This window comes from Rhinolophus ferrumequinum, chromosome 2 (genome assembly GCF_004115265.2).
Source record: "Rhinolophus ferrumequinum isolate MPI-CBG mRhiFer1 chromosome 2, mRhiFer1_v1.p, whole genome shotgun sequence".
Taxonomy (NCBI): Eukaryota; Metazoa; Chordata; class Mammalia; order Chiroptera; family Rhinolophidae; genus Rhinolophus; species Rhinolophus ferrumequinum.
The window spans coordinates 35,456,842-35,471,665 of NC_046285.1; the positions used below are offsets into that span (position 1 = coordinate 35,456,842).

General features: G+C 38.3%; 1 protein-coding gene across 17 annotated transcripts in view; it reads left to right on the top strand.

Annotated features, from left to right (window-relative positions):
- BBX (BBX high mobility group box domain containing) overlaps positions 1-14,824 on the top strand; it is a 246,690-nt gene that overhangs the window by 205,330 nt on the left and 26,536 nt on the right. For all 17 annotated transcript variants that reach the window (XM_033128729.1, XM_033128835.1, XM_033128852.1 and 14 more), the window contains 3 exons: positions 8,045-9,053; positions 10,055-10,193; positions 13,543-13,691. In XM_033128729.1, the coding sequence (XP_032984620.1) occupies positions 8,045-9,053; positions 10,055-10,193; positions 13,543-13,691 (1,297 nt within the window). The remainder of the gene's footprint in view (positions 1-8,044; positions 9,054-10,054; positions 10,194-13,542; positions 13,692-14,824) is intronic.

The window sequence follows — 14,824 nt, forward strand, 5'->3', positions numbered from 1 at the left end:
TTCACTTCAGAACCTGAGTGTGTGGTGAAAGAATGGCTTCCAGGAGTTTAACCCTGACCTTGGAGCCCTATTCAGGAAGGCTTGATGTTTGTGGACAAAAAGGAAGTCCTGTTAGTACAACAGAAGAGATGCAAGATACTGAGGGGGGTGGGGGTGGATAGCTGCAGAAATCCAGTAATAAAAACGTCAGTGAGAGGGGATTGCCAGCTGGGTAAATAGGTGAGTTTGGAAAGCAGAGACCACGTTCCTCTGAACACAGAAGATAGGTAAAAACCAGTCACTGCAGCAGTGCTGACTTTGGTCTTTGGTACTCGTCGTCTGTGTTGTACTTTTCTTCTTCCTGTCAATTTATGAAACTAGTTATGTGTTAAGGTGAAGTTGAAGAACGAAGATACTGGATTTCTCCAGATGGGCTCTGTGTGTGTGTGTGTGTGTGCACTCGCGCGTGTGTATACGTGTGTGTCTGCAAGATGTGTGTGTGTGTGTGTATAAGCAAGTAAGCAAGATTATAGATCTGGTTGGTTGAGGGAAATTAGAAAAGTTGTCCTTAACCTTATTTATTAAAAAGAAGGGAGACATTTTCAGAGGCCTCAGCTCCCTAGTTTTTCTTATATTCTAACTGGCAAAACCAGTTATAACTGAAATAAAATAAAGATAGATTTATTCTAGGATCTGTAAAAATTAAATCTCATGGAAAGTTATGGCTCACTTTAAGAAAAGCTGACATGATAAAATTACAGAAATTCTATATAAATACCATATTGAAAAGAGTAGGACATCCCATCCCTCCAGTCCCATTAGCATCCCCCACTGCTCCCAGTTATAGGTGGTATTTGATTGAGGTGTGACTCTGTTTAAGTTTTGTGTTGTGTCCTCATATACGATGGATGTGCATTATCCCCTCCATGCTGTTGTAACCTCCTTAAGCCCAGAACCTCAGCGTGTCGCTCCCACCTGAGCTCCGCCTACACTGTCACATCACATAACTGAATTCTAATAGTTATATTTGAGGAGGTCTTCTATTTGAAAGTGGTGTGTTTCTTTCCTTTTTATGCAGAGTTGTGAGTCATTTTTAGAAAACTCCTATTCTAAAACTGCTCATTTCATTCCCAATTGCACAAGCTTATTTTTAGGGAACTGAAATATACGAATGCACCTAATAACTTCCGTTCACACCTTTGGAGGAGACTTTAATGGATGGCCTTTTTTGGAGCAAAGGCCACCTCCATCCCATCCAGAGTCTTCAGAAATGGTGTTGTTAGAAGAAATACCGGGATGCCAGAAAAATGTATACACGACTTGTATTCATCTTTTGTTATAGGTGTATATTGAGTATTACAATTTTAATACAGTTTTTCCTTTCTTAAAATGTGTATACATTTTTTTTGGCACCCTCTGTAGTAAGTAAAGAGAAACATTTAAACCACCATTTCAACTGGCCCAATTGTTTCAGCAAACCAAATAGTAAATAAACTATTTAATATGCCCAGATTTTAGTTTTTAGAGACACTTAGACCAGTTATTTTTTATAATAAAGAAAATTGAATTTTCTTAGCAGTGATGGTATTCTTTTTTTCTCTAAAACCATCAGCTAGTGTATTTTTATGGCAAAAAAACATTCTGGTTTTAATTATGGAGGAAACACACATCTTGGAAAATACTGCTAAATGCCATCCGAGGGTTATGTCTACACTATTTTGGCAGATAATAAGCCAGTACAAAATGATTGTAAACATACCTTGGCTGTAAAACATTTGTTTTGTACTAAAAAGCAGAGATCTTGAAATTAAAACTTCCTGATTAGTGTCAGTGGGTCTGTTTTCATACTGCTTTGTTTTTAATCTAGCTGGCTCCTTGATAATAGACAATGAAAGAAAAAGTATAATTAAGAGTGAAATAATATGATACATTCTGAAACTACTTACACATTTCTTTGTACCTGTTAAAGAGCTTCTACATCTGTAGTATTACTTCTTATCTACTACACATGATTAATTAGTTTTCACTGGCTATTACTCTAAATCTTTTAAAGCAAGACATATTAAAGCAATGAATGGATATGTTAACTTCTGGTGAGAGGAATACATTTAAAAATGTTTTTTATTCAAAGAGATAAAAGCTCGATGCAACACAGATTTATTATGTCTTTAAAGCAAGTTCCCGACAACCAACCATGATCCTAAGGTGTGGTCTTACTTGAACTGAAAATGGCAGCCTCTCTGAACCTAGGAGCATAGAAAGTACTCCCACCATTTCATCTCGCCCCTTCAGTATTCCTGTTGCATTTTTTTCTTTGCAGTTATTTCAAAGAGGGTGCTTTTTTATATATCCATCCAGCATGTACATCCTTAGGATCTCAGTTTCAACATAATGGTTTTTGTTTTTCTTTGGGGGAGTGAGTTACATTTCTCGTAGCACGTCATTTGACAGTCATGTGCCGTTCCGGTTACGCAGAACAGTGAGAAACCTCACTGTGGTTTCTCTGTGTGGTTTCATAGGTAAAATTAAAATACTGGTGATTAATTTTCACCGATGGTCTTAAGAAGCATAACTGAGGACAGTGTAATTGCTAGTCTAGGCCACCCAGTAGCAGAGCCGCGGTCAGCATGTTTTATATAATCTCATAAAGGAGCTCTTTCCTTGGTATGAATCAGAATGCATCTCACACTTCTCAGGTACTTTGGGACTAATGAACCCCTCAGGTCAGGACAATTATCCGTTGAATGCCTTCCATTTGAAGGTAGGTACTAGGATATTCTTGGAGGAGAATACAAAGGTGAACAGGATACATTTTGTACCTCCTGAGTTACAGTTATAAAAAATAGAGTAGTACCTGAGGAAATAGACAACAGGATATCAAATATTTATGGCCAGCGTTTGATTTAGAATATTAACATTTTAGCTTCTGTGAATATAGCCATGGGAATTCCATCCAGAGGGTGTCCTACGGATGATTTTCCACTCTCACTTTAAAAGAAGGTTATTGTTTAATTTAAAATAAGACTAGAAGAATAAATTGTCATTTTCTAAGGCAAGTTCTGTTTCAGGGCGTGATTAACCACCAACCTTCTATTAAGGGCAACCTGACTAATTAGTAACAGACATTAATTCTGCGCTTCCCACAATGCAGAGTTATGCACCTGAGTTCACACTGACCTATGTTCTTTTGTGTCTACCATGTGCTTACCTGTGTGCCTATCGATTAACACAGTTACGTAATGGAGTGTGTGTGCACTTTCCTGAGTCCCACAGAAGTGTTGCTGTGTGCACCCGGAAGTAGATGGAAGTAGATATGCTTGTACCCAGAAGTAGAACTGAGCTTAATTATGTGTTTTATAAGAGTTGCTTCTTGAAAGACAACTGATTTACAATCTTCCTGAATCTAATTTTGTTGTATATACTTTTTTTTTCCTTCCAACTATAGAATCATTCAACCCAACAATGAAAAATTAGAGTAAAGGAGTTAGCCTACCAGGGTTGTGATGTGCTATTAGTGATACCAGTATGAATATCACTACTGCTAATAGCAAACATTTATTCTATATGGCATAAGGCCCCAGAGGGATGGTTGTCACAATACATTATTCTTGCTTTGTTCTAAGCACTGGTTTAAGATTTGTACCTGTGCAACTCATTGAACCTCACAGTATTCCTAAGGCAAATACTTTCAACCACCTTGTTTTATCAGTTGGGAAACCAAGGCACAGAAAGATTTAGAGAAAAGGCTCATCAGTCTGCAGTCCTACACAATCTGGCTCTAGAATCCCTGCATTTTGAGACTGCCTTTCAATACAGAACTTCTCACATCTACGAGTGATGGCATCTTCCAAGAGTTATTACACCGTAGCTGTTTCCAGGTTCTGTTTATGTCATGCAGAAATATAGACGATTAATTCCTAGAAACTTTTGCAAGTTTTTCCTATTAATATAATTTTTGAACTCACAGAAAAAAGATAAAACTGCAAATTATCAAAGTCTCTGAAAAAAGTCATTGTCAAATGTGCTAACCCAGAGTCTGTTTGCCCTGCGTGCTGGCTTATATCCCAGGTGCCTGCAGACTGCCTTTCCTGGTCCTGTGTTCCAATTTCCAGCTGGTTTTAGCCAGTGGGAGACACTGGCCAGGGATTAAGGAATGGGAGGAAGAGAGAGGCCAGGTGGTGCAGAGAAGGAAGGAGGAGGAGTGCAGGTGGGGGTACAGCAAAGGCAGCATCTCTTTTATGCATCCAGCTCCCTCCAGACAGGCCCACCGTGGTTCCGTCTTCCACAGGACCCAGCCCCTATGCTCCAGTAACACTTCTTCCCCCATTTGTACCTCTTGTGGCTTTTTGCTGTGGCTAATCCCTGGGTTAACTCACCCCTTCCTATTTGGATGTCTTCATTCTTCATGACCTGTGTAGCCAACTTATGCCCTTGGCTAGACATGCCTAAGTTGTTTCTGTCTGCCTAGTCAGACCCTGACTGATGCACAAGCCGTCTTCACTTTCTATTTGGTATGGTTACAAAATAAGCTAAGAGAATGCTGTTGGCATAATGTATCCAGATTTCAGCAAGACTTTTGACAGTTTTATGTCCTAGTGAACAAAATGGGGGGAATTTAGACTGGATCGTGAATTCTTAGATGACTAAAATTTATTAATGTTCAAGTCAACTTGATGAAAGGGTTGACTTTCTAGAGGTTTGCCAGAAGGCTCTGTCGTTGGCCATGTCCTACTCAGCATTATTACCAAAGATTTGGACGAAGACATAAAAAGCAGCTTTATCAAATGTATCCATAACACAAAGCTGAAAGGTAATTTAATTCAAATTTTGAAAGGAGAAACGTCATAAGGAAAAATGGAAAATCTTGCATCTAGGTACAAAAAAAATATAAAGACAGAATGGGAGGGGCCAAGCTTCCCAACATATTATTATGTGGGTAAAGAAATCCAGGATTTTAATTGACCACAAGCCCAACAAGTCAGAAGTGTGATCTGTTTTTCAAAGGGGGAGTGGGGATTTTTCTTTGGGGCCCATTCAAAGATTCATGTCCCTGTCAACTGACAAATAGTTCCACTTCTCGTCTAGAGTATTCCAGAAAGGCTAGGAACTTTATCTAAGAAAGATATTGCTAAATGGATGCATCAGTGTTCCCCAACCCTTGTAAAGCTTTATGCCATTTGCAAGTGGTATTCAAGCACATCTGTTCACTTTTGCCTCACGACAGTGGTGGAAGACGTACGGTCGTACTGTTGCCCCATTTCTCGGCCTCTGTTTCCTCAGATGAGTTCAAATCTAAGCTACATAGTTCATTGTGTGGCCTTTGGCAAGTAAGATATGGTACTTGGTCACGAACCCAGCTTATTTCAATAAAGCCTGTTCTTACTTCAGAACACCATACTGCATCTAGGTAAGAGGGATCCAACTTGTAAAAGGTCGGGAAGCCTTTACATGGGATAAGCAGTCTAGGGAACCTGGAACGACATGCCAGGAAAAGATATTTGTGGGAACGTAAAGTCTGTCTTCCAGGATTTGAAAGTCTGTTCCATGCGAGAAAGAGTGAATTAATTTTTGTGGCTTCAGGGAACAACTAGGACTGAGAGGGTGATAGATTTTTGCTCAATATTTCAAAAATTTCAAACAACTGCCTTCTGTGGTCACTGCTTTTGTGCAAAAAGCTGGATAACTAACTCTAAGGAATATAGTAGTAACATGAATTCCTACTCTGGGAAACATGTTAAATTAGAACTTCTTGAGTGACACCCAACTCTGAGAGTCTGATTTGTGTGTTTGGGGTTTTGGTTAGTGAGATTTGTAGTTTTTGATTAGGAGTTTTTGTTTTATTTTTATAGTTTCACTTCTAAGAACATAATTGTTTTTCTTATAATTTAGGATTAACATACTCTATTTGTGAAAAAACTTCTAAGAGCCTAAAACAAGGAAGTGAAGCATGACTAGTGCTCAGTGTAATTAACTTCACAAGAAATATTGTGCTGTTTCCTGGAATATGTCCCAAAGTGAACATCTGCATTTGTTCCATTTCATTCCTAGCTGTAGAATCCTATCGGGTGATGGGAAAATCATTTTGAAATACATTGAAGCAAAGAAGAGTTTGCAAAATTACTAGGTTTGCTAAGATGAACTTGTGCAAATGCAAACTGTTGGCATGTCACTATAACAACCAGCGCTTAGATGGTAAAAGTTTCCTAAAATGACTTATTAAAGGCCACCAGAGTGATGGTGATTGAAAAACTATAAAATTACCTTGAGGATTCCTTTCTAGCTTTCTTTCCAGCACTAGTGTAGTTTCTGTCCTCATATTGGGATAGTTACATTAATGAAAGGCTCGGATTATTGAGAATGGAAAATAAAAAGTATTGCAAAATTGATACAAAAAACAGCAAATCTCCCATGAGGGTAAAACAGGCAGAGAAGATTAAATGTATTTGTGTTTCAGGATTAATTTAAGATAACATTTTGCTTTGATCTTAATTTCTTGTTAGATTTAATAAAGGGAAGTTCTTAGTCTTCATAACTACTTGCTGAGATCTAAAAGTTAACTTACATGATTTCCTGAAAAAGCTTTGTTGCAAACCCATAATATTTCAGATCTTCCCTATCAATAATCTGAAGGGCTAGGTATTCTTGTCATGTGTATTAAAAAAACAAAAACAAAAAAAACACAAAAATCTTGTACTGTCTGCCCCACCCCGACTCCTCCAATTTCTTCCCAGACTTACTAATCATAATTCTCATGGAAGAATTTGAGAGGCAGTTGAAAGTACTAAGGGGAAAAAAATGAGATAAAAGAGCATATGATATTTAATTTAATGTATTATATTATCCATTTAAAAAATTTAATTAGAAAAAGGAATTTTACAGATGTTAACAATTTGTGATAATTTGCCATTGGATAAAATGGTGATTTTTCTCATAAAACACATCAGTTGCCCACTCATGTGCTTGACGTGGGGGCTTAGCAAGCTCCACTACTCTTTTTCTTCTAAGTTGATTAATGCAAAGTAGATAAAATAAGCAGCTTGTGCTGCCCTACATGGTAAATTTCTCCTTTAGTGTCCTATATGTGAAATTTTGGTAGTTTAAAAACTTAACAAAATTGCTGCCAGGTGTTTTTTTGGTATTCACAATTTTTCCGATTTTAGGAAAACAATACAGTATATCTATCTTACACTGTGCAATTAATTCCCCCAGTGAATGTTCATATGCATGAAGATTCTGATAGCAAAAGCATATGAATAGTCATATTAAGTGAGATAAATTAAAATATTAAGTGGTTTCACATTAGTTCTGGTCAGAATTTACAGCCAAGTACTCATTTGGATGAGATTGAGTTTGCCACCAAGTGAGTTTAAAAATCAAAACAAAACAAACAAACAAAAAAACACCACCACTTAGTTTTCAGAGTTTTTGTGATCGAGTTATTAATGTCTGCCATTTGTGGACCGATAAAGATTTGTTCATTAACCAAAACCTTCTGTAGTTGTTTATTGAATCAAGTGGGTAGGTGGAAATGATTACTGTTTTCCTCATTTCCCCAAGAAAAAAGAAAGGGCAAACATCTGAACAGAGTTTGGAAATGATTTACTGAGAACTGCCATAAATATATTGTTAGACCTCACAGAATCCTCTGAGACAACTGTTCTTACCATTTTTATTTTACAAAGGCAACGAAGGAGTAAGACGACTCATTCTAGGACAGAGTTAACAAGTCGCAAAACTAAGACTCAAACTCAGGTCTTTCAACTCTGGATCCCATGCTCCTTTAATCAAGTCATGTTTTCATAGGGAAAGCTTCTGGTGAAGCTGGAAAATGAGAATTCAGGTATACGCTTCTCTAGAGTTTAACGAATATATCATAATGCCTAAAACCTTTTATTAATTTGAATCATTTAAGTTAGGTTGGCAGAAGTGGACTGATTATTGTAAAATTTGAAATTTGTTTCATTTTTTAAAAGGGATATAATTTAAAAGTTTAAAGCTCATGTCAAGTATGGGTGGAATAATAAGGATACTTTTTTGTTCTCTCATTTTTGTTTTAACTGTATAGATGTGTCTGGCATCAGAGGGCATGAAAATGGAAGAATCCAAGCTAATAAAAGCAAAAGACTCAGATGGTGGAAGAATTAAAGAATTGGAGAAGGCAAAGGAAGAAAGAGAAATAAAAATGGAGAAAATGAATGAAGCCAGGTTACAGAAGGAAGCAGAATTTGAAAAATCAGCGAAGGAACATGCAGGAGATGCTAAGGAATTAAGAAATTTTGAGGAGCTACGGATGGATGATGTAGTGGCAATAAAAATGGAAGATCCCAAAGAAACTAAAAAGGAAGAAATAGACGAAGATCAAAAATGTAGTCACTTCCCTGATTTTTCTTACTCTGCCAGCAGCAAGATAATAATAAGCGATGTTCCCAGTAGAAAGGATCACATGTGCCATCCTCATGGAATTATGATCATTGAGGATCCCACATCACTAAACAAACCAGAAAAACTAAAAAAGAAAAAGAAGAAGAGCAAAGTGGATCGACATGGCAATGATAAATCCACCCCCAAGAAGACTTGCAAAAAGAGGCAATCCTCCGAGTCTGACATCGAGAGTGTCATTTACACCATTGAAGCTGTTGCAAAGGGAGACTGGGGCATTGAAAAACTTGGAGAAACCCCTCGCAAGAAGGTTCGCACATCCTCAAGTGGCAAGGGAAGCATTTTGGATGCCAAGGCACCAAAGAAAAAAGTGAAATCAAGAGAGAAGAAAATGTCCAAGGAGAAATCTTCAGACACCACCAAAGAGTCAAGACCTCCAGATTTCATCAGTGTTTCTGCCAGCAAGAACATGTCTGGTGAGGTGCCAGAGGGTATAAAAGCAGAACAGTTGACCCCCACAGAGGATGCACTACCACCCAACCTGTCAGCACAGACCAAGACTGAGGATGGCGACTGTCCCAGAAAAATAGAGACTTGTGGCTCCCGGAAATCCGAGAGGTCTTGCAAAGGTGCTCTTTATAAAACCCTGGTGTCTGAGGGCATGCTCACCTCTCTGCGAGCCAATGTGGACCGAGGTGAGTGACGTCTACAAATCTGAAAAGAATGTGGACATCTCGCAGAATTTCTCCTTTAGACCTATTGAAAAGAACCACCATAAAGAACAACATGGTATCGAAATCATATTTTACATTCATGCAGTTCTTTATGGTTTATAGATCATAAACATTTGTCATCTTACCCACGTGTTTTCTAGTGCCGTTGAGGAGAGTTTGTATTCATTTAGTAGGTAGTCTTGTATGTAGTAAAGTAATTAGAACTTTTTTTTTACTGATATGGACTGGCTTTTTGTTTTGAAGGATCAGTATTGCATGTTTGGAGCTGTTAGTCTGGTTTTTAAAACCAATGGAAAGAATTTCCTGAATCGAGGAGATGTGTTTGGCAGAATCTTGACCTGTAGGCTCCAGAAGCAAATAACTTACGTATCCTTCTCCATTAGGTGATCAGAACTATAATTGAAGTGAAGGCTCTTTAAAACATAACAGTATCCAGAAGCCAGTTAATGGTATACCTTTATTCCATAGAGTGTTCCATATAATTCGTCTATTTTAAAATACAGCATCTGGCTAGAGGATTGCCTTATGCCAAACTAAATTCCGACTAGAGATGTGTGAATAATAGGTCTAACAAGCCTGAATGAAGATCTTGCAAGTACATAGTTCTCCAGGGATGTCATTCCAATAAATCTTGGGTAATTAGAATCAATAGTGCCCCCCAGCATGGGCTCCCACACGTTAGGCTGAATCTGTAATGGAAAAGCTAGCAGCAGTTGGTCTGTCTCTGGAGTCACACAATACCTGTTGAATTATCACAACTTATCTCAGAGGCTGTAAGTCCCTTTATTGCGTGTTCTGTTGTTGAGTGTGGTCCATCATGAATCACTGAGTTCTCTGAAATAGTTATCAGTAGCCTCATGCCAGTGATACCTAAGAGGTCAAGAGGTCACGTGTGAAGCAACTAAAATGATTTCCCTCCCATCCCAATACACCAAGTATATCCTCTCTCTCGAATGTCTTAGGGAAACGAAGCTCAGGAAAAGGAAACTCTTCTGATCATGAAGGGTGTTGGAATGAAGAAAGCTGGACATTTAACCAGAGTGGGACCAGTGGGAGCAAGAAGTTCAAGAAGACAAAGCCAAAGGAAGACTCCCTCCTTGGGTAAGTGCTGCACTGCAGACCCCACGTGTGGCAGGGTTTTCACGGCAAACAGAAATCTCTGCTTATTCCTGGAGTATTCGTGCAGCACTTAGCTACAGTCTTAGTACATACATGAGGAATACAACTCAAGTGTGTCACGTGATTCCTGCTATTAACATGGTTGTGAAAGTGACAGTATCATTCCCATTTTAAGTATCAGACTTAGGGCCCGAGTTTGAATTGATGTCCTCCCTGTATTAGTGGTGTGACATTGTTAAGTCCTTTAATATCGTCAGGACACATTTTCCCGTCTGAAGTTGACAATGGATATTGTGTAATTTTGTAAGTATATTTACATTTTGCTCATTTTACACACTATATATACTTCTTATACTTTAGTGATTCTAAAGGCATGTACATATGTTTGTAAAATAATAACAGCTGAAATGTAAGGTAATAAAATCATGTTTCTACCTCTAACCTTGTTTTGTTTAAACAAGGTTCTATTGCTCTAAGATGAAAATATTAGATTGAATATTCTCCTGGTACAGAGAATATTCAGTAATTAATTATACATTGAAATGCAGTATCAGGCAATAGCATTCATCATGATAAAATCATTAAGAATTATTTCATGTTTTATGTACTGCCAAAGACTCTTAATACCAATCTTAATGTGAAGCATTTTGCAAGTTAAGTTAGGAAATCCAGTACTTTATATTGATGAGGAGAGCACCTGAATATTCAGTTGTACTGTTTTGAAAATCCTTTGAGATTTCCCTTAGCCCAATTTGAAAAGAACACATTGAACAGAAATAAATACATTCTTTCATTTTCCGTATTTTTTCATAAGTATGTTTTAAGATATGCAAATGTTATGCATTGGGAATATGGTATTTGGTTTATTCATAAATATTTGCATTTCTGTTTGTGAAATAATACATTTTTGCTTGGATGTTACAGTGCTTCAAAGTCTGGCTAATTCTAAGGCTCTAGGTCATCCCAAAGTGGGAGGTAGAAAATAATTTCTCATGTTGATGATTCCTCAAGATTGTTTATTTATTGAGATGATATATTTATAATTTTATACATTTTCTTTCCTATATTTTTACAAGTCCAGAGTAGTTCGGATTAGTTTTGCTTACATTATGCTTCAATAAATGATGTGAAAATCCTCACATTTGTCATTGTGAAATGATACTTTCAAATGCAGAATTTCCTAAAAAAGTGACCACTGAGCATCAGGACCAGTGGTTTCTATCTTCTGGAACTCCCGGTGCTCTGACGGCAAGAGAGGAGCAGGTCTTGGTGCAGACAATGTGAAGTCCTAGGGGAATAAAGCAGGCAGGAAGGTTCCCCACCAGAAAGTTCTGTGATGCTTCCATTAGAAACCACTGAAGCTGTGAGAGAGAGGTTTTCACCAGTCGTCCTTGAGGAACAGGAATAATGAAGCAATCTTTTGAAAATCTGTCCATGAAAAGAGATTGCTGTGTGGGTTGTTTTAGTTTTTGTTTGTTTTTTAAATCATTTCTAAGGAGCCATATGTATATAACTGGGAGTGTGGTATTCTACAGGCTTAAATCAAGAGTAAACTTCTGGTCTTGCCTTATTTCTCCACTTTAAATAATAGCCTGTCATGTTCAGACCATGTGAGTTTGCCTTGTTTGGAACATGCCGACAGAGTACCTGAGCAGTGAGAGATGCCAGTTCCTGTCAGTCTTCTCTGCGATGTCTAAATGAGCATTTTAGACCTTTTTATTGCAGAAAATGTGCTACCTGTTTAGTTAACTGTAGCCAAGAAAAATGCACTCAGTATTGGCAGTTCTAATTTTATAGGCTTATCCAAGGAAAAGTAAAGGTGATTATTCTAGTTGCCAAGAGGCAAAAGAGTCCCAAGGGACCTTAGGAGTTACATCTTGCATTTTCATATTTTTCTTTTGGTTATTCAGAGTATCTGGAAAATACCATGGCTTATAGATAGCTTTCTGATACATCTGATTAAGGTCAGATAGTAAGTGATTTTCCATTAGTATGCACATTTTTTTTAAATTTTTTTATTGAGGAATATTGGGGAACACTGTGTTTTTCCAGGACCCATCAGCTCCAAGTCAAGTCGTTGTCCTTTAATCTATTTGTGGAGGGCACAGCTCAGCTCCAAGTCCTGTCACCGTTTTCATTCTGGTTGCGGGGGGCGCAACCCACCATCCCATGTGGGAATTGAACTGGCAACCTTGTTGTTAAGAGCACACGCTCTATCCAACCAAGCCATCAGGACGCCCCAGTATACACATTTTTGTAACTGACATTGACACACGATTATATTAAGGGAGAAGCATCACCCCCATTCCCCACCCTTTGCACCTTTGATAGAACTTAGTAATGGTCTTTTTCTGTTGACCAGTCTGACGTTTATCCGACTGACTGATCTCTGCTCCCCAACTCTTCTTCGTTCCTCCAAAAGTGAGAACAGTTTTAGGTGGGCACATCTCAAGTACATCCCTTGGGTAGCAGCCTAACACATTAGCTTCTTGTAAGTTGCTACTCAAAGCTGCTCTCCTCCCAGGACGCCTTCCGTTTTCCATCTACCTAGCACAGCGATTCTCCTGCAGCTTCTCCCGTCTGTTTGGGTTGCATCTGAGTTAATAAGTCTCACTATAAATGAAAGCCAGTCACCAGGCTCGGATCCAGCAGGCATGCTGCCATTGCTGTGTGAGGGCCATAGAGACAGTCAAAAGCAGCCTAAGGATTTTCCAACTTCGCTGGTGGCATTTGTGAAGTGATTTGTGGTTTGTGTTAAAGCAGTGTCGCTTCTCTGCTAGTGAAAAAAAAAACTAGCTTTTTTCACTGAGTGTCTTATCCTCATCCTGGTCAACTCTCCAGAATGTTTTTCTAATCTTCAAAATATTTGAGTTCTTTTTGTGTGTGTATGTTTTAAAGTACTCATCAATAAATACTTTAAAAAACCAATCTTACCAAATTACCAACATACCATATTACCAGTAAGCTTGCCAATATAGGTACATATGGTATATAAGAGTTTTTAGAATGAGGTCCTTGTCTGCATAGAATATGCTTTATGTCGAGCTTAATAGAAACTTCCCATGCCAGTGGAGAGAATGGCAAATTCTACACTTCAAAAACATTCGGCCATTTTAAATAATGTTTCTGTTTTTCTAAGGTAATAGGATAACGTGTTAAGTGAATTTGCGAAGAAAACTATTTTGGTAAATCTCCTCAAGCATTTCTGAAAAGATGTTTTTTGTCCAGACCCTGTTTTCAAAAGAAACATCTTAAAATATATCTTGTATCATTTTTCTGTGTAAATATTTCTATCATGTGCTGATTGATTACACCCCTTCTCTTTTATTAGCTCAGCAAAGCTGGAGGAAGAATTTGAAAAAAAATTCAACAGCCTCCCTCAATATAGTCCTATTACATTTGACCGGAAATGTGTACCTGTCCCAAGAAAAAAGAAGAAGACTGGAAATATGCCCTCAGAACCGACTAAAACCAGCAAAGGTGAGATGTGTGCTCTGCCTTCCTGCAGGGTGGTCAGCATCTCAACTTAACTTTCTTCGAAGCTTCTACAATGGCCTGTTAGATGTGTAGTCGGATTTCTATTGAGGCAGTGGCAAGTTGGAATTTGAGGTTGCTTTCCAAGATTATCTTGGCTCCTGCCTCACTTGTCTCTCCTTTCTTTCCTTCCGAATTCTCCTCAGCCTCTGTCCTTGGGCATTCCAACCTATACATTTGCCCTTAAAGGTATAGCTTTTTTGAAAGTATTACACATGGGCTTTGACCTTCTGCTCTCCAGCATTCTAATTTGGAAATGAGCTTTTCTTGAGCAAAAACTGCTGGCTGAGTCTAATTCTTCTGTTTTCTGTGTCTGCAACAGGTTGGACTCTAGGACTATAAAATCATTCTGTTTGCTTCATAAGCTAACTGCATTCTTCACTGACAGTATGAATGAAATGAAAATAAAATTCCCCGTAATACTCTGGCAATTTTTTTTTATTAGTTTTGTTAAATTTAGAAAAATACTGTGTTCAGCATGTTCATTTTCAAGAATATCAGATTCTCCCCTTTGTATATTAGGGAAGCTTTTAAAATTCGTCAGGGGCACCACTGTAGTCCAGAGGGGGAGCTTTAAAGTCTGGGGGGGGGCATGCTCAGTGGTCTCAACACCTGGAACCACTGTTACATTTGTGAGACGCAAGGGCTGGGGTCCTAAACATCCTAACCTGCTGAGGACATTCAGGCACAACGAAGGGTTGTCCTACCCAAAATGCCAACACTATTCCCATTGAGAAACTTGTCTCCTAATTTTACTTTAGGTCTGAAGATTGATTGGTGCGCAAAACTTACCTCTAGTTTTCCACACAAATGAGAAAATCTTCACTCTAGGTTAGCTCTCCTGTAAGGACAGTCAATGGAGAGATGAAGAACTGATCTGGCCGAGCTTTTGTTGCTTTTAGGGTCAAATTCTGAGCAGGATTTGATGGAAGAGTTCTTGTAGTTACCCTGCAGAACTGGTGGCCTGTTGCCTGCTTTATATCAATCAGATTAATTCCCTTGCATGTATTTGGATGGGTGGGTGGGTGGGTGGATGGATGGATGGATGGATGGATACAATACGATATATGTATATATAA